Source organism: Daphnia magna, linkage group LG4 (genome assembly GCF_020631705.1).
Source record: "Daphnia magna isolate NIES linkage group LG4, ASM2063170v1.1, whole genome shotgun sequence".
NCBI lineage: Eukaryota > Metazoa > Arthropoda > Branchiopoda > Diplostraca > Daphniidae > Daphnia > Daphnia magna.
The window spans coordinates 2,467,109-2,494,373 of NC_059185.1; the positions used below are offsets into that span (position 1 = coordinate 2,467,109).

General features: G+C 41.3%; 12 protein-coding genes across 18 annotated transcripts; 3 read left to right on the top strand and 9 right to left on the bottom strand.

Moving 5' to 3' along the window:
- Positions 1 to 717: 717 nt before the first annotated feature.
- LOC123471334 lies at positions 718 to 2,577 on the bottom strand. Its single transcript, XM_045172577.1, has 4 exons — positions 2,393 to 2,577; positions 2,146 to 2,302; positions 1,653 to 2,047; positions 718 to 1,550 (listed from the first exon to the last, which is right to left on the bottom strand). Exons 2-4 carry the CDS (start codon positions 2,191 to 2,193, stop codon positions 1,418 to 1,420), a joined length of 576 nt encoding a protein of 191 aa, XP_045028512.1. The 5' UTR covers positions 2,194 to 2,302; positions 2,393 to 2,577; the 3' UTR covers positions 718 to 1,417.
- Positions 2,578 to 3,030: 453 nt separating this feature from the next.
- On the bottom strand, positions 3,031 to 4,493 carry LOC116920960 (lactosylceramide 4-alpha-galactosyltransferase-like). Of its 2 annotated transcripts, XM_045172569.1 has the most exons (3): positions 4,390 to 4,493; positions 4,225 to 4,326; positions 3,031 to 4,166 (listed from the first exon to the last, which is right to left on the bottom strand). In XM_045172569.1, exons 2-3 carry the CDS (start codon positions 4,256 to 4,258, stop codon positions 3,229 to 3,231), a joined length of 972 nt encoding a protein of 323 aa, XP_045028504.1. In that variant the 5' UTR covers positions 4,259 to 4,326; positions 4,390 to 4,493; the 3' UTR covers positions 3,031 to 3,228. The 2 variants fall into 2 exon arrangements, with proteins under 2 accessions (XP_045028504.1, XP_032783039.2); XM_032927148.2 differs by lacking the exon at positions 4,390 to 4,493 and having other exon boundaries at positions 4,225 to 4,355.
- Positions 4,494 to 4,670: 177 nt separating this feature from the next.
- On the bottom strand, positions 4,671 to 6,453 carry LOC116934734. The gene is made up of 5 exons (XM_032942198.2): positions 6,297 to 6,453; positions 5,971 to 6,224; positions 5,742 to 5,900; positions 5,300 to 5,643; positions 4,671 to 5,216 (listed from the first exon to the last, which is right to left on the bottom strand). The coding sequence occupies exons 3-5, from the start codon at positions 5,871 to 5,873 to the stop codon at positions 4,931 to 4,933; spliced, it is 762 nt and encodes a 253-aa protein (XP_032798089.2). The 5' UTR covers positions 5,874 to 5,900; positions 5,971 to 6,224; positions 6,297 to 6,453; the 3' UTR covers positions 4,671 to 4,930.
- Positions 6,454 to 7,516: 1,063 nt separating this feature from the next.
- Positions 7,517 to 8,912, bottom strand: LOC116934732. The gene is made up of 4 exons (XM_045172575.1): positions 8,865 to 8,912; positions 8,519 to 8,667; positions 8,104 to 8,447; positions 7,517 to 8,017 (listed from the first exon to the last, which is right to left on the bottom strand). Exons 2-4 carry the CDS (start codon positions 8,657 to 8,659, stop codon positions 7,714 to 7,716), a joined length of 789 nt encoding a protein of 262 aa, XP_045028510.1. The 5' UTR covers positions 8,660 to 8,667; positions 8,865 to 8,912; the 3' UTR covers positions 7,517 to 7,713.
- A 100-nt stretch (positions 8,913 to 9,012) lies between these two features.
- LOC116920957 (glycoprotein-N-acetylgalactosamine 3-beta-galactosyltransferase 1-like) lies at positions 9,013 to 11,245 on the top strand. 2 transcript variants are annotated; one of them, XM_045172571.1, is made up of 6 exons: positions 9,013 to 9,649; positions 9,712 to 10,095; positions 10,175 to 10,316; positions 10,378 to 10,634; positions 10,707 to 10,867; positions 10,942 to 11,245. In XM_045172571.1, exons 2-6 carry the CDS (start codon positions 9,744 to 9,746, stop codon positions 11,053 to 11,055), a joined length of 1,026 nt encoding a protein of 341 aa, XP_045028506.1. In that variant the 5' UTR covers positions 9,013 to 9,649; positions 9,712 to 9,743; the 3' UTR covers positions 11,056 to 11,245. The 2 variants fall into 2 exon arrangements, with proteins under 2 accessions (XP_045028506.1, XP_045028505.1); XM_045172570.1 differs by having other exon boundaries at positions 9,013 to 10,095.
- A 1,432-nt stretch (positions 11,246 to 12,677) lies between these two features.
- Positions 12,678 to 14,029, top strand: LOC116934729. The gene is made up of 4 exons (XM_032942192.2): positions 12,678 to 12,829; positions 12,897 to 13,032; positions 13,105 to 13,439; positions 13,521 to 14,029. The coding sequence occupies exons 2-4, from the start codon at positions 12,901 to 12,903 to the stop codon at positions 13,816 to 13,818; spliced, it is 765 nt and encodes a 254-aa protein (XP_032798083.2). The 5' UTR covers positions 12,678 to 12,829; positions 12,897 to 12,900; the 3' UTR covers positions 13,819 to 14,029.
- Positions 14,030 to 14,442: 413 nt separating this feature from the next.
- LOC116934728 (alpha-(1,3)-fucosyltransferase C) lies at positions 14,443 to 16,150 on the bottom strand. Its single transcript, XM_032942191.2, has 2 exons — positions 15,807 to 16,150; positions 14,443 to 15,701 (listed from the first exon to the last, which is right to left on the bottom strand). The coding sequence occupies exons 1-2, from the start codon at positions 16,023 to 16,025 to the stop codon at positions 14,547 to 14,549; spliced, it is 1,374 nt and encodes a 457-aa protein (XP_032798082.2). The 5' UTR covers positions 16,026 to 16,150; the 3' UTR covers positions 14,443 to 14,546.
- Positions 16,151 to 16,535: 385 nt separating this feature from the next.
- Positions 16,536 to 18,482, bottom strand: LOC116934726. 2 transcript variants are annotated; one of them, XM_045172178.1, is made up of 6 exons: positions 18,010 to 18,480; positions 17,821 to 17,976; positions 17,568 to 17,743; positions 17,234 to 17,428; positions 16,902 to 17,159; positions 16,536 to 16,815 (listed from the first exon to the last, which is right to left on the bottom strand). In XM_045172178.1, exons 1-6 carry the CDS (start codon positions 18,131 to 18,133, stop codon positions 16,642 to 16,644), a joined length of 1,083 nt encoding a protein of 360 aa, XP_045028113.1. In that variant the 5' UTR covers positions 18,134 to 18,480; the 3' UTR covers positions 16,536 to 16,641. The 2 variants fall into 2 exon arrangements, with proteins under 2 accessions (XP_045028113.1, XP_032798080.2); XM_032942189.2 differs by having other exon boundaries at positions 17,821 to 18,482.
- A 129-nt stretch (positions 18,483 to 18,611) lies between these two features.
- LOC116934725 (N-acetylneuraminate 9-O-acetyltransferase) lies at positions 18,612 to 20,650 on the bottom strand. Of its 3 annotated transcripts, XM_032942187.2 has the most exons (6): positions 20,516 to 20,650; positions 20,253 to 20,361; positions 19,927 to 20,188; positions 19,612 to 19,813; positions 19,312 to 19,555; positions 18,612 to 19,195 (listed from the first exon to the last, which is right to left on the bottom strand). In XM_032942187.2, the coding sequence occupies exons 2-6, from the start codon at positions 20,267 to 20,269 to the stop codon at positions 18,964 to 18,966; spliced, it is 957 nt and encodes a 318-aa protein (XP_032798078.2). In that variant the 5' UTR covers positions 20,270 to 20,361; positions 20,516 to 20,650; the 3' UTR covers positions 18,612 to 18,963. The 3 variants fall into 3 exon arrangements, with proteins under 3 accessions (XP_032798078.2, XP_032798077.2, XP_032798079.2); XM_032942186.2 differs by having other exon boundaries at positions 20,253 to 20,647; XM_032942188.2 differs by having other exon boundaries at positions 19,065 to 19,195; positions 19,277 to 19,555; positions 20,253 to 20,647.
- Positions 20,651 to 21,416: 766 nt separating this feature from the next.
- On the bottom strand, positions 21,417 to 23,342 carry LOC116934724 (UDP-GalNAc:beta-1,3-N-acetylgalactosaminyltransferase 1). The gene is made up of 4 exons (XM_032942184.2): positions 22,915 to 23,342; positions 22,092 to 22,853; positions 21,809 to 22,022; positions 21,417 to 21,696 (listed from the first exon to the last, which is right to left on the bottom strand). Exons 1-4 carry the CDS (start codon positions 23,048 to 23,050, stop codon positions 21,501 to 21,503), a joined length of 1,308 nt encoding a protein of 435 aa, XP_032798075.2. The 5' UTR covers positions 23,051 to 23,342; the 3' UTR covers positions 21,417 to 21,500.
- Positions 23,343 to 23,372: 30 nt separating this feature from the next.
- Positions 23,373 to 24,949, bottom strand: LOC116934720 (alpha-(1,3)-fucosyltransferase C). Of its 2 annotated transcripts, none has more exons than XM_032942180.2 (2): positions 24,788 to 24,949; positions 23,373 to 24,714 (listed from the first exon to the last, which is right to left on the bottom strand). In XM_032942180.2, exon 2 carries the CDS (start codon positions 24,661 to 24,663, stop codon positions 23,386 to 23,388), a length of 1,278 nt encoding a protein of 425 aa, XP_032798071.1. In that variant the 5' UTR covers positions 24,664 to 24,714; positions 24,788 to 24,949; the 3' UTR covers positions 23,373 to 23,385. The 2 variants fall into 2 exon arrangements, with proteins under 2 accessions (XP_032798071.1, XP_032798070.1); XM_032942179.2 differs by having other exon boundaries at positions 23,373 to 24,689; positions 24,788 to 24,944.
- An 883-nt stretch (positions 24,950 to 25,832) lies between these two features.
- LOC116934722 (carbohydrate sulfotransferase 7-like) lies at positions 25,833 to 27,264 on the top strand. Its single transcript, XM_032942181.2, has 2 exons — positions 25,833 to 26,219; positions 26,284 to 27,264. Exons 1-2 carry the CDS (start codon positions 26,114 to 26,116, stop codon positions 27,168 to 27,170), a joined length of 993 nt encoding a protein of 330 aa, XP_032798072.1. The 5' UTR covers positions 25,833 to 26,113; the 3' UTR covers positions 27,171 to 27,264.
- Position 27,265: the final 1 nt, after the last annotated feature.

Sequence of the window (27,265 nt, forward strand, 5' to 3'; positions counted from 1 at the left end):
GTACGCGGAATAATCCGTACGTTTTTGAACGTTTTATTTTAATTCACGATCCCAACAAACTAAAGGCAGTTTTTACCATGTCGCAGAGTGAGATTCTAACAGTGAAATTTCCACAGAGGATCCACATGTCAGACAATTTTCAAAAATGATGTCAAACGTCATGATGCCAACCTCCCACCTTTGCGATTGAAATTGAAATCGAAAAAAAAAGTTCAAAAACCTACGGATTGTTCCACGTACCTTTCAAAGCGTACTCTGGCGGAGACAAACAAACACCTGATGCGCTTTAACTCAAAAACTATAAAACGCGCGTAAAATGAAGTTGATTTTCGTGATCTCCATTGAATTTTGTATTTAAATCAGGTATGGTTATCGTTATCCTTTATTTTTATTATGTGAGAAAAAAAAAGTCTGGAAAATTTTCGAATGGAATTTTCACAGGGAACCCTTTTGCCACACCTCTTTTTTTCTTTTTTTTTTTTTTTTTTTTTCAAAATCTGTGTAAAAAATACAAAGTCGTTATTGTAACAAAAGAAACCAATGTGCTGCATTATTTACCGGCGTGTATTTGTCTGTTGTTTATCCGTTTTCTGCTTTTATACTATAAGCGCAACGTAAAAATAGACATAATTTTCGTGATTGTTGTTCAATTCTGAATCATAATTATGTATTTTAAACTAATTGTAGTAGAATTTATCAAAAATGAAAAGTGGGAAGGCTGGTTCATGGTTCTTTTATTATTTTGAAGATTTTTTTCCCAGTTTTATCAAGCAGAATAAGCTGAAATTGCAATTGCGTATGGGGTATGGTTGATTAACAATATTAATTGAAAATTGAAAATAATAGTAGTAGACCCTACCATACAAAAATGTTAAAGATGATACCTATGTTTATAACTTGGATACTAAAATTGCATATATTAGGTGATGAAAAATTAAGTTTCGCTAGCACCTTCACGCGTTTTAGCATTTCAAGGCAAAGCTGCAGAATAAGAAAGAAACGGAAAACTAACATAGGCCTACTTGCTTGATTGCTAACCGCTTGATATAGCGGTAAGCAATCAGGGTATTCTTTTTGTATGGTACTTTTCCGTTTCTTTCTTATTCTGCAGCTTTGCCTTGAAATGCTAAAACGCGTGAAGGTGCTAGCGAAACTAAATTTTTCAGCACCTAATATATGCAATTTTAGTATCCAAGTTATAAACATAGGTATCATCTTTAACCAGCAACAGCAAGACAAATAACAAAGCCTGCTGGTAAACAGGGAACACAGGACACCGCAGGGGGCCCAACCGCAGTCACACAGGGCCCTGCACCAGCAGCAGGCGCCAGATGCAGTAAATTAACGCTTGCAGTGGTGGTAATATTCACAAATGAAAAAGTTGTTATTGTTGAAGAAACTACAAACTGATTTTTGTTCACAAAATAGAATCTCTTCTCTCTTGAGATGTAATCGGTGGGTGATATTTCCTCGGAGGCGACATCTTCCCTATAGATGACCATAATTGTTCCGAACTGCGATCACCCGAAACAAGAGCTGTTGGCGTCAACCTATAAAATACGCGAACAAAATATTTTGATTTTTTTTTTCATCCTGGATGTTCCTTCTGATACTCTTGAAACCAAGAGTCTTTACTTGATCTTAATGTTTACTTTAAGGTTTTCGAGGGAGCGATCATAAATTGGCTATCGTCAAACTCATCCTGTGATGATACGTCAGTGTCTTCTCCCTTGCGGCGGCAGGGAGGTGGTGCAGCGATGATTTGATTGGGTGGAACACAATTCACGAGACTGAGGAGAGTTAAAACTTGCGTAGACGTAAACGTCGCTGTTTTTAATAGTGGATTAGTAAAAGCGCCAGTAGTGCTGGCTAATAAATTGAAAAAAAATCTCGCATTTTGCTGATTGTTATTGAAATAGGGCCGGGGCCGGTAACGGCTTATTCCTTTGATCCTTGACTGTGTGTCTGCGAATTCTTCCTCATCTTCCTCATTTATGTTGTTACGTCTTTCTGAAGCCAGCTGACCTTGGTGCATAATTTCTTCATTCTATTGGAAAAGTATTAAAGTTAAGCTACAGATTCCTACGTTCAAACTGCTTTGTAGGCTATCCTTAGGAGCGATTAAACTTAAGATTTTATGTTTACCAATTGACTGAGGTCTGTGTAGAATTCAGGGTTGTTGGTGAGAGGCATTACTAGCTAGGGAAACCCGAATATCATACGAGGATCACGAAAATATTGTTGGTGAGAAATAGCCATGCATGCTGATAGAAGGATTAGGGCCAATTTCATTTTTATCAGCCTTAACGACAAAAGGAATGTGCAAATTAACACAGACCCTGACGTTACTTACTGTGTTTATACAGAAAATTCTTGAAAATCTTATAGCTACCTTGATGGAAAATCGTCCAGTTGCAGATGGATTTATTGGTAGTCTTCGTAAGGAGCTAATAGGAGGAACTGACGTGCCTTCGTAATCAAACCTGGACCTTTTATACTGACCAGCATCTCGAACCTCATACAACAGAAGTACAGTAGGGGGTTAACAGAAAGCCTTTCGTTGGTCGGTTCCCTTTAGCACTCGAATAATGAAAATGATATTCTTGAGTAGGGGTGATGTCACCTTCTGCAACGCACAAGTGGTCTCTAAAAGACAGTTGAATAGTTACATGGTTACATCGCAAAAATTGCATACAAAAAAGTGTATAGAGTAGCACTTCTCTTTGTAAGCTAATAAAATACGAATTTGCAACGAGAGGACTTGCCTAAGACGGGCATGGTGTGGCGAATGACTATACTAAGGACAGTGCCCAGCAATAGAATTTCTTAAGCTGATGAGATCAGCGTCATTGCGTTTCTTCATTTTGAAGTTCGTACCCTGTGTATAACAAGCTCAAGTTTTTGGTTAGGAACGACTTGGCCTTGCATTTTTAAAGCCTGTTAGTCCTAAGTCATTCCAAAGCGTCACACACTCATGTCCCAATTATGCCACTTCCACTGATAAAGCTTCCCCTTGACTGGACGAGAACATTCTTAGGCTGCCGTGTCGTGATATTTTTGCATGTAACAATTCGAATTTGTGACATTGGATTTCTCAAACAAGTATACCTCTCAGAACCCTTGAGAACGAGTAAAATTGATAAACTGCGTAAAATTGTGACGTCAATCGGATGGAAACTTTGTGCTTGTAATGAAATGTTTAAACGAAAATAGGAAAATAGCGTCGTGTCAGAAGCTGCCATTACTTTCACTCGTTCTGTACGTAAACGGGCAGTAATCTCTGGCAAGCTGGGCGTACAAAGACGTGGGTGGAACTGGCCGACCACTCCCGGAATCGTAAATGTGTGACAGGAAGCTATGTTTCAATTTGTTCCAATCGGCTAAATCGGTTGTTTGCTGATAGAATACATCCGCTCTTCCGCTGCCGATGGCATAAAAGGAGTCAGGCGGTTGGATGAAGAGAGAAGAATTCCGCGAGCAGAGCAACAAAGTGTTTGCCAGCAAGTCGTCCCGATCGCAAAAATCGAGGATGGCTTCAGTTACTGCAGACGGGCCGAGACTCAGGTAATTATCCGGCCGGAAGGCCAAAACCATAGATTTCATCAAGAAATGGAGAAATGGATGTCCGGCATGGAAAGCCATGACGCCGTTTTCAATCCAGTTGGGTATGAAATCCCTGACAGTACCGACCGTGTTGTTCAGACTATCCAGCGGACGCATCACTATGCAATCCAGGTCGAGATAAATGCCTCCATTCTTCCAAAGCAACGCCACTCGTATCGCATCACTCCGGTGAACAAGCGGAGTGGTCGATTTGTTCAACAATCCACTGCGGTAGAACTCCCATAGCGGCGTGCCTTCCAAATGATCCAGCAAATTGTGCCGCAATATCCTCACGTTTTCGATTCGCCGCAGCAGAAATTGAGTTATGGCACAATTAACTTCGTCTTTATCGCTCTTGAAGCTGGAGAGGTTCGCAATCGGCGTCTTCTCCATGTACAGCGTGACGCTGGCGTGTGGATTGGCCCTGGCAGCTGATTCTACTCCGCACGCCTGACGCGCAGTGAGACACGATCGACCGGATGTCTCGATAAAGAAAATGTTTAAACCGTTTAATTTACCAACGCGTTCATGTAATGACGTGATGCTTTCAGGTTTAGTTTTCTCTAAGAAACAAATTGAAAGTTGAAAATGCTATTTTGATTGTCAAATTGTTTTGGTTACCGTCATGCTGAGAAGAAATAAGGAGGAGCGCCATTACTCCCACAGTTAGAATAATTAATGCCAATAGGAATCGCCGTTGAATTTTTCTTTTTGATATCGCTCCTGGTAGTCGCATTATAAGAGGATCTAATTGTTCTATTGAAATTGAATCTATGAATACTTCACCTGAAAATCTATCCTGGGATGGTGAATGTATGACGAGTGGCTAGCCAAAAAGCTGCTGGAACTGATTCCATGACGTCCTCCCACACGAAAAAAAATCGCTGCCTTCTCACTGATGAGTGGCTTCACGCTGGTAACCTTGTCTAGGTGGAAGGAGGGGCTTCAAATGGTGATGTCAACCATCCATAATTAAGGCCAGCCTCCAGCCAATCCATTCTGTCGAAAACAGGGAGGTGGTTGCCTTCATCGCATTCTCAGCTTAACAGTTGAAGATTTGACAGCACTTTCAATCATCTTCCCTGGCTTTGACAGCTTTAAAACTTCTTTTTATTGCAAAACAAACACGGATAAACAGCAACGTGTAGTCAATTGTTTTAAATTACATAATATAAAAGCAACACAGCATTAAAAGAAATCGGTTAGGTAAGAAGATGCATTTTACAGTGGGGAACCCGAGACATGGGTTAGTTACCCAATTCTCGGGTAACTTAATGTCCGTGGTTTAAGGATGAGAGAAAGTAGCACTTTATTTGCCAGGTGCAATTTAGCAAATGCCGTAACCAGCTGGTAAACATGGAAGGACGGTACTGACGCCAGGAATAACAAGGGTCGAAGTAAAGGTGCTCGAGACAACTGACCAAGTCGTTACTGTTAGTCCAGTGGCAAATCCATTCCAAATTTGTTGGAAGAAGCGTTTGCCACGGTTTTGCGTGCCGATGGTGGCCACACCATTCGAATCACCGTCGTCGTCCATCGATGAAGATATTCCAAATGGCAAATCACGAGAATTACGGGTCAGGCCTGTGCTGGGCTCAGCCGTTGGCATCACACTGGGAATTCAATTCGGGATTTAATTGATCTGGCAAAGTTAACACGACTGTGTGGCTTAAAGGAGAGGTTGACACGAACTCACATTCTGACTTCGCTGGGAACGACGGAATATTGGGCTGCAATATCCTTGCCTTGCTCGTCGTTGTATTCGGCAAATCGTCTTCTTCGTCCGGCGCATGCAACTGGATTCGGCGAAAGGTTGGTCATGGCAACGCATGTCGTGACGCTCAACGCCGTGCAAGTTGACGTGATTGTGAACGTAACAGTTTTCAATAGGGGATTCCCAATTGAAGACGAGCCCGAGTTGAGCAGAAATCGATTTTGTCCCATTTCTTCTCGTTCCATAGACACATCTTGAGGCAAAGGTTTGTAGCCCTTAACCCTCCCTTGAACATTGTTATAGTCGCCAACGAATGGAGAGTTATCCTGCTTGTAAGGAACATCAAAGATTTCGTAAAGAAAAATCAAGTTGTTGAAACTAGAATTAGTTTAATGATTAAGAAACTATTGAAATTTTATTCGACCACGTAATCGTTGAACATTGAATACTGGGCGAAGGGTGACATCCAGGGATAACCCATCATAATGCGTCGATGATAAAATTGCTGTTGGGAAAGAGCAACGCAAATGGCAAGGAAGATAAGTGTAGGCTTCATTTTGCTTCTTGTAGAAATTATATGTGGCTTTTAAACATAATAAAATGCAAGGTAATATTGAAGATAAAGGTAATTAGTACTAACAGTAATTACCTACAGTAAGCTTTTGTAGTAATGTAGGATCCAAAATCAATGATACTTTCCATCAATGTGCCACCACCCTTTATATACTTGTAAAGCAGCCTTCCGCAATTCAGGTATTTGTTTACCGTCATCTACGAAATTAAATAAGGGCAGCAATTCCAGCACTTTATAATTAAGGAACTTGGGTAGCAAGCACAATGTATATAGTCCTTCTAGGTAACACGAAACGCTATACGGTTTTAAACTGCATACGACGACGAAGATGTTCTATGTAAAAAAGAAAAGAAATTCAGGATGTTTACGAAGGTGATTCACAGTTCTTTGTTATTTGCACTTTACCCGTATGCATTGAGCATGTCTCAAGTTTGAACTTGTTGTCGGTGACAGGTCCAACGTTCACATACAAGTGGAAAAATAGGGGCGTTTTAGCGGCGAGCCTCTCAGACTTTGACTGATCCCGTAGGTCGCTCGGTCCTATCTCAACCTCTCAAGTGTCAGTATAGGAGGTATGGAAAGAAAAAAAAGAAAGAAATCGATAGTTTCGCAAACCATAAAAAAATGTAGCTTTTTTGAAACCCTACCCCGTGAACTTGATTTAGAAAATGACTAGGTTATTTTTAGTTTTTCAGTCTGATTAAATAATATTCGTAATGTTTTGACTGTTCAGAAAGCATCTGGTACGCGGCCCACCTGAAATGTACGAATATTCTAAGAAATAAATTAGTTTTTATTTCGAATTCTGCTGAGTCCTTCATGCCCTTTAAAGTTTGCCCCCGAGTTGGATAAGGTTTTCCCAAAAGTCCGTTTGCTCACTTGACCATCAGAGCTGGGGTACGCATTGAAGTTTGACTGTTTGAAAATGAAAATGTCACGCACAGCTTCTACCATAAGAGCCCCTCTTGGTTGTCTAAACACCCTTTCGGATGTGCGTATCTTAAACTTGTCTTTAAATATCTGATGCGTTATGGTCTTGGTAGCCTATTTATCTAACCGGTCAAGTGTGGCATTTTAACACCCTCCGAATTGCAGAGCATGTTAAGTTCATGGACGTTAACTAACATTTTTACATTGGCTCTTATGAACGAGTCACATCTTTCATTTAATGTCAGCTATTATAGGCATGACGTTAACACCTTGCAAATTATGACGCGGCAATTATGACTATTCGAAGCTAAATAACAAATCTTTGTATGCAGTATTTCTTATGACACGCTAAAAATTGACACCTTATGATCCGTCGTTTAATATGTTTCTTTTTGGAAAGAAACGTAACTGATCAATTCAGATCCCGTTTCCCAAGTGGGATGTATGGATTGAGGACAGGAAAAGTTTTTATTGCCATTCAACCTAAAAGAGCGAAGCAGGGACAGCATCCTCGGTTCTATATGAAAAGCGCTCCGTCTTCGAAAGATAGAAATGAGGGAGAAACGCTAAAATTGGTGTTACTGACCTGACTCAACTAAAGCCACTATAAGACCGACTTGAAAACCTATTACGACGTTTTGAACTGAAGCAATGTCGAATACATTTACAGTCATACTCCATTTGATTAACGTAGGTTCATTTTCATATTACTCTTTATTGAGGCAAAGATACAACCAATACAAAAACACAATACATTAAAACAGTAATTATATATAGCTATCCGCAATCGCATATGAAACATTTATGCAAAAGAAACTGCACGCAGTATTTCTACTGATATTCAAATATATCGTGTGCAAACGGCTTGTATTGGCTTCTGTTATTATACGCTTTATTTTCCAATGGCCAGTTGGCAAACACCGTAACCAGCTGGTAAGCAGGGAAGGACGGTGCTGACGCCAGGTATAGCAAGCGTCGAAGTTAAGGTGCTCGAGACCACCAACCATGTGGTTGTGGTTACTCCTGTAGCAAAGGCATTCCAAATTTGTTGGAAGAAGCGTTTGCCACGGTTTTGCGTGCCGATGGTGGCCACACCATTCGAATCACCGTCGTCGTCCATCGATGAAGATATTCCAAATGGCAAATCACGAGAATTACGGGTCAGGCCTGTGCTGGGCTCAGCCGTTGGCATCACACTATGAATAATTCAATTCGGGATTTAATAGATTTCTCAAAGTTAACACGACTGTGTGGCATGAAGGAGAGGTTGACACGAACTCACATTCTGACTTCGCTGGGAACGATGGGATATTGGGCTGCAATGTCGTCGCCTTGCTCGTCGTTGTATTCGGCAAATCGTCTTCTTCTTCCGGCGCATGCAACTGGATTCGGTGAAAGGTTGGTCATGGCAACGCACGTCGTGATGCTGAGTGCCGTGCAGGTTGACGTGATCGTTAAGGTAACAGTTTTCAACAAGGGATTTCCGATGGAAGACGATCCCGAGTTGAGTAGAAATCGATTTTGTCCAATTTCTTCTTGCCCCGTGAACGCATCTTGACGCAAAGGTTCGTAGCCCTTAACTCTCGCTTGAATATTGTCAACTTCTCCTTCGTAGGGATAATGGTCCTGGATCATCAGGAGGGGCACAAACGTAACGTGATGATCAAAAATCAATGTCAATTGATGTCAATGCTTACCATGTAGTTGTTGAAGAACATGGGTTGTTGGGCAAATGATGGCGACAGCATCCACGGGTAACCCATCATCATACGGGGATGATAAAATTGCTGCTGAGAAAGAGTCACACATATGGCCAGGAATAGAATGGTCACCTTCATTTTGGTTCCTACAAGTAATCAGATTATTAAGCATAATTTTGTATCGATTAATTATTTCGTAAATAATAACCGTCTTGTAAGGAATTTTGCCACAACGAACTGTTATATTTAGACAGCTTGAAGACAACTGATTGATTTTCATGGCGTGTCACAATTCTTTATATACGTATGAATTTTCCTGCTACGCTACAAGCATAATAATAACCGTCTTGTAAGGAATTTTGCCAAAACGAACGGTTATATTTAAACAGCTTGAAGACAACTGATTGATTTTCATGGCGTGTCACGATTCTTTATATACGTATGAATTTTCCTGCTACGCTACAAGCATTTGTTTGCCATCACAAGACAAGTTACAGGCGTAGGCACGATTAAAATTATTTGCATAGTGTATAAGCCCTTATGCAACACATAGGTACACATGATTTCAAAAGTTGAGGAAGCAAATTTCGGGATCAAATTTCCAGGAGACAAACCAACAAGACAAGCCATTTATAGTAAATTTCTAAGGGTACTCTTAACTATTCTTCCGATGCTGCTAGGGTACCTTGAAGTGCTTTCACCTTGCTCTAGCTGCTTAACCAGTCAAGTATAGTCAATTGTCTATTACTAAATCACCATTTGATGGCATGGCATTTAATTAATGGTTCACTGAAACGTGTTTACTACTGAAAGCCAGTCACTCGCTGTGAAATCTAATTACACTTAAATGTAATAACTAAGCTGTAGTTTGTATTGCTATAAGATTCGATATTCAGATGGGAGTCATTTCTTCAATTTTCACAGCATCCACATTTTTCTCTAAAGGAGTGGGGTCTGTACTTCGTTCAAGACAAAACTGTGAGTGTTCACTGCCCTTTTGTTTGCACTCGACGCTTGAACGTGCTGTTGCGCTTCTCTGAAGTCATTCAGTTTTCCTTTTTTCACCTGACGTGTCGTCAACACGCATAGCTTGTAGTGCTAGAATACCCGTATACGTCTCCGTTTCGAGTACTAGTGAAGCTAGATCAGTTGCCTATAGCCTTAGACTAACCTCGTTGTTAAATAACCAGGTGAAAAGACAGCGATATCGAAACAATTGAGAATGACACGAATGAACACCAGATATTTACTGGAAATGTATCAAAGAAGGCTGTGTCATTGTATCCTTCTTTCGAGAAAATTCTTGATTGGATTCGTATTTGGTATTGTATCAACTTTGTTATTGTTAAAACTTATGGTCTCGCCGTGTCATCCACAGCCATCAGTTGAACAAGACGACTTGCCCAGCCATCAAATTCCACTATTAACATCGAAAGTATCTGAAGTTAAAAAGAAACGAGATCGAATTCTGTGCTGGGTCATCACGTCTCCCAAAACGCATTCCAGGGCACAGTTGATTAAACAGACGTGGGGTAAACGTTGCGACAAGTTGTTGTTCATGAGTTCCATCAAAGGTAATTAGTCTTTTCGATTCCTTATTAACATATATTTGTATGACTGAATTCTCCATTGCCTCGTTGTACCTTATGGAAGACAACACTTTACCAGAAGCCATTCCACTGCCGGTGGACGACACGTATGCAAATTTATGGGGGAAGACTCAGGAAGCTCTAAAATACCTGTATCATCATCACTTGGATGACGCTGATTGGTTCTACAAAGCGGACGATGACACGTAACGTAAATTTCTACTCGTTCTTGTAGTGTAATAAAATATTTCTCATTTGAACATTCAGTTACGCTGTGATGGAAAACATGCGCCATTTGCTTTCACATTTTAACGCTTCCATGCCGCTGCACCTCGGTTTCAAATACCAACATCCAAAGGTCCAGCAAGGCTTCACGTCCGGTGGTTCGGGCTACATTTTAACCAAAGTCGCCATTCGTCGGTTTGTCGAAACTGCCCTAGCACGTTCACGAAACTCGAGAGGCAAACTTGCAACCAACAGTCAGTGCGTTCTCGATCATCAGGGACCGGAGGATCTCAATTTGGGTGAAATCTAATTCTACGCTATAATTCCATAATTTGTTGTTTTTAAAAACAGCCCTGTTGAAAACCAAAAAGGAATCTGCCTAGAAGAATTGAACGTAACAGCAGTTGACTCTCGTGATGAGCACAAGGTCGAACGCTTCTTGCCCTGGAGTCTGGAAGACATGATATGTGGTCATTTGAAGAACCCTGGTTTTTGGTATCTCAGAGAATTTTCCTACTATCCACTCAAACAAGTTAGTTGGCATAGTGCTTTCATAGTTTCTGGCTATTGGTTTTGAAAAAAAGAGTGTTTTCAATTAATTTATAGGACATGAAATGTTGTTCTCCTCATGCAGTCGCCTTCCACTACGTCAAGGACTATCAGCTCAAAGTCTACGAATATCTCATCTACGGGCTGCGTCTCTACGATCAGGGCAGGTGAACTAGGCGGCCATCATGAAGATGAGACATCATATGACGTGTGTTCTTTATCCATCATGCAAAAAATTCCTACCGATGGGCAGTTAAAAGTTGTTCAATCGTCGTTGTTCTTTGATTCTACTATGATTATTAATTGAATGATTATTAATTGATTCTACCACAATTATTAATACAAATTTCTTAAGATGTCGTATTAGCTTATGACGTGTTATTGCCTTATATTATAAGCAGCAAACAGTATAGGTATAATTTTCTCTCCTCAAGGTGCTCCATTTTAGCTCAATTCTATTGGCTGTTTTAAAGCCTTCAGCGGCCGCTAAAGCACGGAAAATTCAAGGATTCTTGTAAACAGGTGAAACTCAAAGAGTGTTTACGTCAGAACTCGCCTTCGGCGGAAACGTGCAATAGCTTTGAGCGTGGCGTGGGCCACCAATCGTCAAGTGCGGGCAGCGTAGTGGAGACGCCAGAATAATAACGAGCTATAGTCAGTGGCAATTATGGCTCACCATATTATTCCCGTTGTGTATAGTGGAGCCGATTACAGCCAGTACTGAACATTCCTACATCAACGCGCGGAAGTTTGAACCCAAGGAATTAGCCGCGTATCTTAACTTGCTCGACGCCAATGACACACTTTACAACGAGTATTTCTGGTGGAAAGATCATTATCGGGTGGAATGCAGCGTGGATGATATGTCCCGTCATGGTTTTTGCGATCTATGTCAAAAGTTGCACGAAGACTCAAGTTATAAATCGTACCCGGAATTATCGACTGACTGGGGTGACGATAGTAAACAATGCGCCCGAACTGATCGGCAGCTGGATCTCCTAATTCTGGTTACTGATTTGAAGTTTATTGTTTGTTTTTGTTTTTGTGTGTTTGGTTTGTGTGTGTTAAGTAAGAAGAAAAATACACTGAGGCAGTGATTGGTGAATTCTATAGTGTTTCATATCTTCCGCCTATACCCTTGTATCAGTCCTTTGCACTGACAAGTACTTAGCGAAATGACTAGCCTATATACTGTATGTATTGTATGAAATGCACGTTTTCCTAAATGCGCTTGATTGGCAGCGTGCGCTGGTCACCGCTAATGTTATAGGGCCATGCAAACTTGACTGACGTGGTGTCCTGTAGTCTGACTTCCAAATTAAACAAGGAATTTTTTATTGGACGTTGACTGCTTGAGGTGATGGGTAAAGAAGTTCACGAAGAATACTTCACGAAATGCTGCAACATCATCGCGTGCTACTGCATGAACTCGACGGAGTCTAACTGAGTAGTCTTAAAACAAACTCTGAATTGCATTCAGGAAAATGCTGGAATGGTCTTGGCCTTTCCGGAGAGTAGGACTTAAACAAACACAAAGAACTAAAAGTCAGGGTTAAGTGAGGCAATGTTTGATGACACGTCCCAACTCAATAAAATTTGTTTTACAATGACACATTCAGCATAGTTCAATTTCTGCAGCCTCTAAGTTGAATTGCGAGAGGGGTGAATGACGGTGTTGTCGGTCAAATTGGGAAGAATCTTACGGGAAGGTGTTATCATCTGCGCACACAAGTTTATAGTATAACTCTACGTATTTCGGCTTTGGTTGTTTGTTGCAAGACCACAATTTTTCATTTTGGTGTGAGCAAACAACTTGTTTGATCATTTACCAACGTGGCTTATCTTTCTAACTATAAATAAAGAGTTGTCGCAGGTCATAGGGATGTGTTAGTCGTCTCCAAGTTTCTCGCAGTAAAGACTCCTTCAGCACCACGATCAGACGAAAGCAAGAATTACTACTAGATTTATCACATTTCCGTATTGATGAATAATAACTTTGTTTTTTCTTCTAGAAAAATGAAGCCTACCCTTATCTTCCTGGCCATTTGCGTTGCCCTTTCACAACAGCAATTTTATCATCCACGTATGATGATGGGCTATCCCTGGATGTCGCCATTCGCCCAGTATCCCATGTTCAATGATTACATGGTCAGCTTGAGTTTTTCTTTTTCAATATTTAGATTTCCTTAATAATTGATCGTGTAATTACTGGACATATAGGGACATTATCCATACATGGGTGGCGTCAACGGAAATAACATTCACGCTAGAGTCAAGGGATATGACCCGTTGCCAGAGGATTTACAAATCGAAGATGATAATCAAAATCGATTTTTAACTGGTAGCACCATCGGAAATCCCTTGTTGAAAACTGTTACGTTCACCATCACGTCAACGTGCACGGCGTTGAGCGTCACGACTTGCGTTGCCATCTCCAACCTATCACCGAATCCGGTTGCATGCGCTGGACGAAGAAGACGATTTGCCGAATACAACGACGAGCAAGGTGACGACATTGCAGCCCAATATCCCATCGTTCCCAGCGAAGTCAGAATGTGAGTTTCTATTAGCCTTTCCTTATATTATAACCACGTAATATCGCATTTGACTTTGTTGTTCCAAATTCAATTCAACAGTGTGATGCCAACCGCAGCGCCCAGCACTGGCATGGCCCGCAATTCTCGCCAATTGCCATTTGACATTTCTTCTTCGATAGAAGACGACGGTGAATCGAATGACTTCGTCAGCACAGACATGCAGCTACGTGGTAAACGATTCTTCAACTGGAACGCCTTTGCTACAGGAGTTACCGTAACGAGTTGGTCAGTCATCTCGAGCACCTTCACCTCGACGCTTGCTATTCCTGGTGTCAGTACCGTCCTTCCCTGCTTACCAGCTGGATACGGTGTTTGCCAACTTGCCGTTGGAAAATAAAGCATAGCTAAAAGGCCCAATCGTCTAACTTAATTTCCTCCTTCCTTGTTGGATATGTCTTGCAGAGTGCTCTGCAGAGAGCTCGTCTGTTCCTCATCGCCGTTAGAAATGACGGTTTATACTCTTTCTTTGCTTACTTATACAATGAATTGTATCGATTGCTTTGTTTTACCTGTTGAATTCTCTGAATAAAAAGGTATCCATGCACCAACCTGTTTAACGTCCTGAAGGGACTGTTTGGATTTTTCATGTGTGACATTCCAAGCCACTAAACTTTAGTTGCTACCGGCTTAGGCTTATCGTATATTCATAGCGAGAATAACACTCAGGAATAAGACTGTTCTGATTGATACTTTTATTTTATTTTAAATTGTGTGAAGTTTCCCGTTTGAATTTTCCATGATGACTGCATACAACATTTTTCCGAATGTTGCTTGTCCATCTCTCTGATTCAGCAACCAGCACATTCCTTTCTATTTCCGATGTCAAGCAGAAAAAAAGAGTCTGCTGATTAGTTCATCACAGCAATCAAAATTTTACCTGTTCTTTAGAGCTCCCAGGTTTATGCCGGACTGGACTGGATGAACAGACTGGCGGGTTTTGTAACACTCAGTAAAATAACAATTGCGTGTTTACTTTCTCGTGTATTTCCAACTATAGACTACCAATTTCTTTACTAAATCGCCAAAAACATGGAACAAACGAATACATAAAAGTATGTGGACAAATCAGATGAACCTTCCTAAAAGTGGTTCGTTCGACAAGCCATACAGGTTCAGGAGAGAAGTCCCCGGAAGGCAAGGATTTTTATCGTACCACCATTGGCCAATATTTTCATAGCTTTTCGGCTTTTGAACTGGATCGTTTAGTTTCTCGCATAAATTGCACCATCCATCTAGTGGATTGCGTACAACCTCCCAGTCCTTTGTCCACTCGAAATATCTCGAATACAAACCTGGATTGCGGTCAAGTAAGATCAGGTAGTCTGCCAGCGCTTTTGGCGATTCAAAATCAGCTGCATGGATGAAGGAATAAGGCGGAGCGTAAGCGGAATAATCCGCACCTCCGTAAACGATGGGCACGGCGCCTGCTCCGAGAGCTCTGTACAGTTTTTCAGTAACGTAATCAGGACAGATTGAATTCTCTGCCGCAATGTAGAACTTGTACGTTTTCAGGGCCATGTCGCATTCGTTGCCTTTTTCCGGACCGCATTTTAGGCTTCCACAAGCGCCATAAATGTCGATAGGAACGTATTGAGCCATTCGCCGGAAGAAGACCTCCCTGCCACCCGGTGTGACGCAGCTGGATGTGAACCATGCGACCCATTTGGTCTTGTTTGCACTTGCCGCATAATAACGACTAGAGTCAGTTTGAATATGTAAGAGGGCACCAGGATCAGACGTCCCTGGCGGCAAAGGATCGGGTAGTACGATTCCTACACGCGAACTGGGTTTGCGCCGGATTATGCCGTAAGGATGAGTCGAATGGACGTCGGAATCTCGACGGTACGTCATCGTCCAGTTGAAGAAATTCGGCAGCGGATCGTAAAAAATGGGCAGTCTATACCTCTCGGTAGTCAGGGCTTCGTAATACAAGAATATGTAACGTTGATCAGGGTTTCTGATTGAAGGCAAATCACTGGCGTTGTAATCGTTGGGATGAAAAATGAGCGCATCGCTTTGGTTTAACAGACTCCGGTCATCTGTGGTCATGCAGTTGGTGAAACGACATTTTGCGAGGACAAAAGGTTCTCGGCCCATACCGACGCCAAAACCTTTCCAATTAAAGAAACTCGTCCAAAATAAGATACGTCTAATGTTGTCTGCTGACGGTTTCTCTTGTTTTAATCTATTGATTTCCGAAATCCGATAACGAAGGGTTTCCTGGACGCATTAAAAATGAAAGAACATCCAGCATTATGATTTTTCAATTAGAATTTCTTATATACTAACAAACAGATTTTTAAATAATGAATCGTAAATACATACCGATATGTTTCCAGAAGGAGACAAGTTTTCGTGAATCGATTCAATAATCTGTTGATGGGTGACCGTTGACGGGCAATCGTTGCTTCTTTGAATAATCATACCATTATCACGCATGACAAGTAAAACTGTTACCAATAGGAGAATGGCAAAGCAAATTTTGACCTGACTACTTCGGTTGATGCAAACACGAGCTCTTCGGTGTTGCGTTGGATCCTGCATTCTACCAAGGGTAACAATCTCTAGTTATTACGTCACCGCAAGATAGCTTTGGGAAATTGCAAATTGTTTTATGTATGTGAAGAAAAGAGATAATGGATGCCATGACAAGTAACATCTCGCTTGGATGTCTTACTAAAGACTGGGCCAGCCCATCCATTTCGTAAGTATTCTTGCCATGCCTGGCCTCCAAGCCATTAGAAAGCGGCACTTTCACGTGGCTTAGGTCAATCATCGTTGCTTATGGCGGCATTTACCTGGACGTTAGTTTCTTGTCCAGCCTCTCTGAAGTGGCACTTGAACATCAGACACGAAGTCTCTGGCTTCCTGTCACCAAGGTTTCGTAAATAGAGATGACCAAATACTGAGCTGTATGGTCGAAAACTTCTCGAATTATTGGCTCCACAGTGTGTTCTAGGACCCATTCATACATTTTTTAACTTTTTAATTTTTGAATTTTAAGGGAGAAAACGTTAGCCAGAGTCTTGGGGTTGAAATCAATTTATTGGCACGTTTAGTCTATAAACTATTGTGTATTATTTTTTAGTCCATTTTCAAATTCCAGAGCTTTCACGTTAGACATGCAAGTCAGTACTGCTACGCAACATCTTAAACAAGTTTAAGCAACCGGATCTCCGAATATCCTGTATCCATAGAGAAAATCCTGAACGTAAACTACCTCACGCGAATATGGCATTGAGAAAAGCCCAAATTTGATGAAATTATTGTCTTCCATCAGTTGAGTAATGGCAGCTTCGCCCTCAGGAGTATGATTCCATTCGACCGTTAATGTCTATAAAACAACAAGGCATAACGTGAAATCGTTAGATTTTCGTGGACCATAATTAGCGAAAATGACAGGGACGTGGATGTACGTACTTGCATGTAAACCTTGTGCCATGGAATGGTTTTTAGAATTTTGTGTTCTGAACCCTCAACATCTAGACCAAAATAGTCTACATGGGTTCTGCCAACGGCGAGAAGTAAGGAATATAATGGGAAACACTGAACTGTGTAAATGTCCTCGCTGTCGCTGAAGGTGGCTGCTGATTCAGCACCATCGTTTGGGGCATGCCTATCGTTTTCGTCTTGATCAATGACGAAACTTCCAGAAGAAATAGAACCATTGTAAATAACCTGCATTGTTCAGTATTAAAAAATACGATGCAATTCGTTAGATTAAAAATGACTTTATTTGATGGGGACTTAACTTGCATTGGGTAAGGCTTCGTGCTGAGGCACGCAGGCGAAGAGAAGGCTTTACGGTTGCGTTTTAGCAGTTTGCTATAGGCTTTCTTGTCAGCTTCAATGAGCAATCCACTCCACTGAAGCGATCGTTCCATGAATAAAGTATTGGAAAGAAATTCCCCGTCAAAGCCACCGGCTTCTATGAAAAATCCACGGCGCTTCAAACACCAAAACAAAATCATTACCCACATCACTTAATTTCTCCTTAATTCATGTGTAGGCTACACTGATTATTTATACAACAGGAAACTCTGAAAAAAAAAAAGGACTTCATTCTTAATCGGTTTGATTTGTTACTTTGTTCTGTAAAATTTTTAAAATGGCTTTGGATTGTCCGTCGGAAGGATCGATTGATTCGGGATGATCCATTTGGTAGGCGAGGCTTTTCGATGCGGGCGGGCGTAGGTAGTCGCGTCGAATCAGTTGAATAACACAAGGATGATCCTGTTGCAACTTGTGTGCATTGGCGTAATCTGAAATCGAGACGATTTTGATTACAAAGAACTATATGAAGAAACATAAGAGCACCTATACTTTTATACGCACATACCCATCGTACAATCATTAGATGATAAATGCATACTAGCTGCTCGATCCTTGTCCCATTTTCTGCCATAAGTGTCTTCCATCAAATTGTATTCGACTGACAATGATTCTGTGTTGCTAGTCCCATTTTGCTGATGTGTTTCTGGCGTAGGAGAGTAAATATTTTGTGGGCTGGATCGGTCCTGCCCCGCTGCACCGACCGTTCGTTCTACGACGAAGTTGAATTCAACTTTCATGATACCGGTGATATAAAAGAAGGGCAATAACAACGTAGGCAATGCTAAGAGCCGTACTATGAGCGTGAAATTCAAACGCATTATGTTTTATTCACTTGGGACAATTTAATTGGTGTCACAAATCCTGTAACTCTGCGTCTCTGTCTGCTCGTAGATGGGATAGTTGAATTGTTTGGCTTCGATAAGGAGATCTGTTTGAAAAATAACTGCGATGTTCTAACGTTTCTTTCATTCACGACTGAGACGTTCTCGTGGGCAACTAAAAAGAGACTGCTGCTTAATTTGAAGACACTATATTGAGGCTTAAACTCAGCTGGCTTTGGGCAATGAGATGGCATGAAAATAAAGGACAGGGATATGTAATCAAAACTACGTGACTCCATTGGTCAGCGCACACATTCTTCTGGAAGGATGTGGAAAGTATACATGTATGTATGCTATGGTAACCCGATCTTATTGAATTACCTTCCATGGCAAAACATTTTTGAAATAGAAAGGAAACATCACCATATTGAAGTTCTCAAACTATTCATGCAAAGACATGCAGCCAAGAACAGTAGATGTTTACCCAGGTGTATTTGTCTGAACTTAAGTGTGTCTGACGAAGCTGAGTGCTTCTCATTGCTTTGTACACATGTCAGTCTGGCCTTCGCTACTGTACAGACAACCCCAGACAGCCAAGTATATACTAGCTTTTGTTGCAATTTGGGTTTCTAAAGGCTTTTTTTTAGCTTAAGCATTTGCTTTTCAGGTCAGCTCGAGATGAAATGCACGGTCGTATTTTTCACTGGAATATGTTCAGTGCTCCACCTTTTGACGTCACATATTATGATGCTCTTACACTTTGGGAAGAAAAAGAAAATATGGCGAGGACATTTTTTGTCTTTAATGCCTGGAGATATACGCTATTCTCACAAGTCATTTTCCATTTGAGTATTACAAATGTCATTAAACAAGATTTGTGTGGCTAGCGAGAGGGCCGAATAACCTGTGTGTATATAATCTTTGCAGTCAATAAATGAATGATCTGGATCTCTGAACAAAGGAGGCCCCGGATGGCCACGTCGAAAAAGAGCACAACCACGAACATATTCTTCGGCCAATGGATTGCTAGAATCCCATATGCGTACACTGCTGTGATTCCTGAAAATTAATAAATATCTTACTACTGTTTAATTTCCATCCCAGTGCGCATCTATCCGCCAGGTCTTTTTGGTTTTTTACCTGTAAACTTTGACGGACTTCTTAAAGGTGCTTACCCAAAAATTCGCCGAATATCTTTGTTGTACCGATGAGCCTTCTCTGAAAGAATAATGTCCGAATCATTAACTCCTCCATACGGCATACCTCCGTAGAATGTCAGCATTGGATATTGATTAAGCCAAATGACTTGGCTGCCTTTTGCCAACTGGCCGAGTATTGGATTAATAACCTTTAATTTATGTTGGTAAACGTTGTACTCATCTTGGCTGTGAATGCGGACTATGTGCCACAAAACCATGCCTGTAAATAGGATCAATTAGCGGTCATCCTATAAAGGCTGTAAGCAACATTTTTACTCAGGAAAACTAAATAGGGTCGCTCGGTATCGTCATTAGGAGATGACCAATGACGTATTGATTCTATAACGGTATCGTCTAGTAATGGCCGCCATTGGAATGATAGCTTTAAGCTAAGGATGTCACTAATAACTTCAATATCACCATGATATATAGGCGGAATTGGACTCGGCTGCCACTTCCTGTCGTGATCTGGAATTAACTGAATATTATATCTAATTACCAAGTCCCTCAGCTATTAGGCCTAATACTAAGTTTTTCTGGACGTTTTAAGTTCTGTCGTATTCAAAATAACATCAGCAGTCAATCGCTTACCCTGAGAAAGTTGAAAAATTGTTGGCGAATTCTCGAATCTCCGATGAATACCAAGTGTAACAATTGTTTTTTTGGTCTATTTTCTCTTATAGTGTCAAAACAGGTGCGTTCAACCGTGTACTTCGAAAGTCGACAGGGGCCATTTTTGGACATTAACCGACTGCTATCAAAGGATCCTAGCTTTTCTCCTTCGTAATGGTATTCCCGTTGTTCCAGAAGATTTCCTTTGCAAACAGGAAGTTCGTTGTGTGACAGTCTTGCCCTGCGGCGTGAATAGAGTTTGATCAGCGAATAAATGCCAGTTTTGAAAAAAGGAAATGACCTACAGTTTAACAATCGCCATTTCTCGAGTCTGTTCAAGTTGATGTCCTCCTGTTTTCAATTGTCTTTCGTTGTTTGGGCGCGCGCTAGCCGATAAAACCAGCAACCAGCAAACTGCATTGCCAACAAGCAAAACCAATCGATGAAGTTCCATTCGAAATTTCACCTTTGTGGCCGTGAATGATCGTTCAACGGAACGTATTCAATTGGATTTTGTGGACACATTAGTAGAAAAGTGCAAAACAGGCCTAGGCACGTATACGGCTACCTTACTACCCTAACGCAGTTTCTTGTCCAACCTCTTCACTCAAACACACTCTGCTTTCTCATGCTATAGGCTAGATATTCTATCTCCAAGGTGAATGTCGTTAGCAGGTGTGACCATGCCGGAGGTTATGCTGTACGTATGTGTGAGAATTTTGTGAAACCTTAGCGTACCCTTCCTTTGTTTTTGTTTTTTTAAAGAAACGCTTCTTACTGGGCTTGTATAATATAATTGGGGTTAAATCGAGTACTTGAAAGCACTTTGTTGGTTGTCAAAGACGCACAGACAAGCCTACCTGTAACGAGGTATAGTTGGCATAGCCTCTGTTTTGCATGCAGGCTATTCTTTGCCACCGTAAACAATCCAAAAGGTCATGTACCATTGGCATCCAAATGTGTGATGTGTACCCAATCGTCAAGAACCCATTGACAAGTTCACCAACAAGAACATAAGAATAACATGACTTCAAAGTGCGGGATATGACTTGGCTATTATGAGATCCACTCGTGTTACCTGCAGCCTCGTCAAGATCGTCTTTGTCCTCTTCCTTTTCCCACTCACTATTGCTAGTCATTCTTCTTCGTAGATGCCTTCCGATTCTTTCAGTCAGCTATCAAACACTGTTCTTTGTTTACGCTCGGGAAACCCTACAGGAACTCAACTGGATGGAGCGTGACCTAATGATATTACACGTGTAAAAATATTGAAAATTGGTGGCCAATTCTTAATTGGGTTCAATTTCAATTCCCGTGTCTTCCTCGATAGAAGAAGAGAGGAACTCGAATGAGTTTGTCGGAAGAGACAAACAGCTACGGCAAATGCCACATGAATTCGTGTTCCACTTTACGTCAAGGATATCACCAGCTACATCGGCTACATCACGTTATTAATAGGCCTACATGGATATGTATAGACATGGATATATTTGAATGATTTCTTATGTTACAGGAAATAAAATTTAGCGGTATAGTACACTCGTGTGTTTGAGTTAATTAAAGTGAAACCGGACGGGTTCGGCGTAGTCACGTGTCCTTTTGATTCCGTTGGATTGGGTAACGCATTGCGTAATATTGCGATAAAAGTCGTCAGCCAAGATATGGGAATCTAAATGATTGTCCGTCACCCATGCAATATGATTGCGCACGTTGCATGCGTTAGACGTCATATTGGGGCTAGAAAGGAATCTTGACGTAGAAAAATATATAGGTTACAATTCAAAATACAAGCGATTCTATGTTTGCAACACAAGTAGCCTGTATGCCGTTGGAAATAAATAAATAAATAGAAAATATCCACCTGGTTGTGCCGGTGGAAAACCGTCTCTTGACGCTAGCTCTTTCCGCACACAAGCCGGTTATGTAGATGTCCTCGAACGGCATCATTGGCGTTGTCTGACAGGCAGCCAACAACGGAAGGACTGCACTTCCGTGCAGTAAATAAGCTGGGCCGTTGACATATTCGGGATACTGATTCCACGGCCAGTCAGTATACGCCATTTTCCATTTACCGCCTGAGGGGTATCACAATTTTTTTTGCAATTTTGTCTTGTAATTTATGTAAATTTTGCTATTGTATTTACCTCGATCAGGAAATGCTATGGGCCAGCCGTGCCCAAATATACTCTTCTTCGAATTATGATAGGATTGAACGAAATAGGCTAAGTTGTGTACGTTGACGTACACATCGTCGTCCACCTTGAAAACGAAGTTGACATTGGCGCAGTTACTATTCACCCAGTTGAAAAGGCCAGCAATTTTCAGTGACAAGTTTCTGTAGGTATCCAGCATCTCCACCTGGATGATGTCTCTGTGGACTTCGCTTTCTTCCTTAATTTGGGCTTGTGCGTAATTGCCTTCCGTTAGCCCCACAAAGAAAGCCAAGTGTGCTGCACTCATTAGGCCGTCATAGTATGCAGATTTCAAATGGACTGGCCACGTCCGGCGAATCATGTCCCGTCTCCTGAAATTCTTAGGAGCCGATATGACAGCTATGAAAACACCTTGATTGCCGCTAACGCTGGCGCATGGTGGAATGGTGATAGGATATTTGAAAGAAAGCACATCATTAATTACCGGGCCGAATTCGGGCTTGAGTGATTGCACGTTATTCAACGGCGCCAGGCCTGAGCGGGCCCTGAAATATTGAGTATAGATTTTTACTCCTGGATAGGCGGTGTTGCGTAAACTAACAGCCGTGTCATTCATTTTAGTTTTAGTTTTTTCAACAAATGTTTTACTCGTTTGAGCAGCCAGTTCGTCTTGCTCATCCCGGCTTTTGTCGGGCATCTTTCCTTTGCCCAGTAATTCTGAATCTGAGTGCTGATAATGCTGTTGGTCAGCCTCTAAGAGGGGATTGCGAATATACGCGTTTAGATCAACATAAACATTACCACCACAAATTACCATTAGATTTCGTGAAAAAGATAGTTGTCCCCGATATAGTCAGCAAGATTAGCACAGCTGCAACCCGCTGATGAAACTTCCTTTTCGAGATCAAGTGCACTGGCAGTCGCATTTTTGGAATTCGAAAACTTGTCATTGAATGGTTCGAATATACTCCCACCTATCACATTAAATTGTAGGACAAATATCTCTAAGCGTTTGCCGCCTTCCTCTTCCATAAAATATACTGACACGTCTTCCTCCTATCTGGCATCTATCCTCCTATCTGCATATATAGACACGGCCGAGAAACGCTATCCGCTAAAGCACTGCCTTCTTATGGGATTGGCTTGACCAAGAAGCCAAGCTGGCTCTCAAAGTATATTGTCTTATCCCATGGAAACCGAAAAAATTTTATAGCTTATGCAATGTATCGTTTTTCATTAAAATAAAAGCATATAATCAAAATAATTTTCAGCTTGAGAACGTCAGTTAAGTGTGTATTTCCCACGAATTGAAAGTTTTGCACCTTTTTGTGTGATGCCATTCAGAGAACAGCTCAGGATAATACTTGGTTACCCCCCGATCCTCGTGGAGTTTCTTGCACAGATCGCAGAAGCCGTGGCGAGCCATTTGCTCCACCCCAGCTTCAACCGTGAAGTGATCCTTCCACCAAAAATATTCGTTGTATAACGTGTCGTTAGCGTCGAGTAATTTCAGGTAGTAAGCCAATGTCTCCGGCGTGAAATCCAGAGCGTTGATGTACGAATGAGGAGGTGCGATCTCGTTGTAATTGGCACCACCGTACACCACCGGAACAATATTACGGTTCATGATTTCGAAAAATTTCTCCGTGACGTAATCGTCACAGATGGAATTTTCAAACGACAAGTAAAATTTGTATTTCGTTTCCAGCATGTTGTAGCATTCGGGGTCAGAGAGCCAGTTTGAATTGCTGCGAACGCAACTGAGATTGCCGCACTCGCCATAAACGTCAATGGCAATGAACTTAGATAGTTGACGGACGTACGTCTCTCTCAAACTAGCTGTATTGCAATGAGATGCCATCCAAGCTACCTGCTTGACTTTATTTGAAGCATAATTTCTGGCTGACGGTCGGCCTGTGGCCTCAATCAACTTCCGCGTTTCCCTCCGTGCCTTGGGGGCAGATGGCCGCGGCTGGATGCGACCATATAATAATTGGATGTCGGAATTCAATCTATAGCTCATCGTCCAGTTGAAATAATTTTTCAGGTTATTGACGTTGAGTAAAAACATTGAAGTTGGTGACTCTTGCGTAAAGAAGATGAAACGTTGATGCTGTTGCCTTCTGAAAAATGGGAGATGAGTTAACCACAGTTCGTGCACATTTACGATTATTGCATCGTATTTAGCAGCGGGTAAAGCTGTTTGCTTATCAAAGATGATGCATTCAAAAACCTCACATCCATGTCGCACAAAAGGTTCATGCCCTGTACCGAATAGGGACGTCTCGATGCGTTCAGGACTGTTCCATATCAAAATAGATTTGAATTTACTCGACCTGGCTTCTTGCACTGTTTTTATCGTTACTACATTGCCAGGAATTGATTGGGTAATCATCGTATTCGGTTCCTGTTCAACCCATTTGTTCCGTTTTGACAAAATAACAACCATCACCAGATTGATTGACAATAGTATCACGATATTCTTGAAATTCAGTGCTGACTGGCGTAGACAAATGCGTTTCCTTCCAGATAAAAGGGCGTCTACGTTGATTCTCAGCACCATATCTGCATGTAACTATAACTGTCGCCCTATACCACGCCAAACAGAATCAATCTAATCAAATAAGAATCTATGCATATACAGACATTTATACACTTATCGTGACTACTAAGGGTGGCGCACTTACACGTGAGTGATTCTTGGCTGACTGATGACGATAGGTTGTTGTAGATGGCGCCGAAGGCGAACTTACCTTTGCCAGCTTTGAACACCTGAAAGGCTAGAATACGAGTGCTGAAAAGAACATTGCGCGTCGTCGTCCACAATGAGAAGGCGTATGTGTCCAAAACTTACGACTTGTCTACCAAGATGGAGTAAGTGGGAAAGCCAAATATATAGAACCACCTTAAGTACTACAGCGTTTTTTTACGATTCTTCTTACTTCTTCCTTTTACGATAAGCAAAGCAAATTGCTAAACGTGCAGCGTGTTTAAATTATTCGATATCTAACATCAAAACAATAAACTTTGGCTTATAAAATCCAGGGTGGGAGATCCGACTGTTGTATACCAATCTGATGTAACTTGCCTCCACAGCTGAAGGCGCGTGAGGTTGACGAGATACCATGGATTATATTTCGAATCAAACCAGACCGTGCCCATTGATTCAAGAGATCTGATGAGTCTAATGGTTTTCGAAATTCTTCTAACAAAATAATTACCAGCGTATCCCACAGTAAGAATCAGAATAGGAATTCTTCCCAGAAACGTTATTATTTTTAATCAGGTTGGAACTGTGGATACCATGTTTCAACACTAAATTGCTGTTTACTGGATCAGTCTTTTGATTGGGTGACGTTGAAAGCGAAACAAGTTCACAGACCTAGACGGTCGATGATAACTGCTTGAGAGTTTTGACGAATGACTTGAGTTTTTAGACGCTTGAACAACTTGGTTCCTCCTGCGCTAAAGTAATCCAATCTCTTTAAACAACCTCACTTGGCAAAACATTTTTGAAATAGAAATCAAACATCATCACTTGAATTTTCAGACTTATCATACAAAGACACACGGCCAACAAAGGCAAAGCGTTCCCAGGTGTTCTTTGTCAAAAAGGTGCGTAGCGTTTCGGTTGAAGCAAAGAATTCATCATTGTACACAAACCGACATAACCTCCGCTATTGTATAAACAGTCCCAGACATCAGGTCGTCTTGGTGGTTCTCCAATTCATCCGCCTCAGTGGCTGTAAAGGCGCAGTCCATAGATGAAACATTCGCTGGGTTTATGAAGGTCAGAGGAACGTGTCATTCTCTCCCAAGATCTACTTAAATTCCACAGCTCGCTGTAACTTTGAATTGAATGGTTTCGACCCAAGAGAGACGTAACGACTGTATTACAGCGGGTTGTGCTTGCACGAACCAAACACATATTTAAAAAGTGGGTGACTTCGACAGACAAATATCAACGTCCATGTGCGAATTTTGTAACTGACACAGAAATTGACCAAACAAAAATGAAATTCGGGAAAAATGCCGTCATTCTCTTATTTGTTGTGACATTCATAATTTTCCATTTAGTTATCATGAAGCCATACCTATTTGATAGCCACGCTCTTGAAGGTAAAACACAAATTAGCTATTGTTACACTTACTTCCTTGATATTAACAGTCGTAATGTGAAAAGAGGAACCATTGCCAAATAGTTCAACAGAACCAATACCGATCAAGCGAATCATTATTGTTACGACTTGGAGATCCGGTTCGACGTTCGTTGGCGACATCATTAAAAGCGCCCCTGGCGTTTTTTATTCATTCGAACCTTTGTCGTATTTGGATCATCATCCAGGATCACAAACGGAACTAATCCAGTCTATTTTTCGATGCAAATTTTCCGCTGATTACCTGCGCAGCATCAATGGACTCAGTGGCCTTCCTAATGACATGAAAAGGAACAGACGAGTTTGGGATGAATGCCAATTCAATCGCTCCTTGTGTTATGACCCACAATTCGTTGGTCAAATGTGCACCTATTTCCCTGTTAATCTCATTAAAACTGTTCAATTGAGGGTCAAGAAGCTGATGTCCCTAATGGAAAGCGATCCCTCAGCGAAAGAATGGAAAGTTGTTCATTTAGTACGTGACCCTCGAGGCACAATGTCATCTAGGGCCGGATTAAAGTGGTGCCAAGTTAGTCCTAGTTGCAATAATGCTAGCCGTCTCTGTACCGAATTGGTTGAAGATCTACAGTTGATTAAAGGACTTCGAACTTCATTTCCTGATCGCCACTACCTGTTGAAATTTGAAGAGTTGGCCACCAACGTCGAAATAGAGACAAAGAAATTGTTCCGATTCTTGGAAATGCCTGTCCTTCAACCGACTAAATTCTTCTTGGCTAGCCACACGAAATCCAGTGATCCAAAATTGAAAGAAGACTTCCTGGATTTTGATCATTCGACGTTTCGGAAATCAGACACTGTTGCTTACGCTTGGAAAACTAAAGTTCTCGCCAAAGTTATTGCCAATATCACCGATATCTGTGCACCCGCTTTGACAGCACTCAACAGTATCTAAAAAAATAAAAAATTAAAAACAACTCATCATCTGTCAAATCTGAAGTCCATCCATGTGTCGCCGAGAATAAATAAAAACACAGATTTTCCCACGAT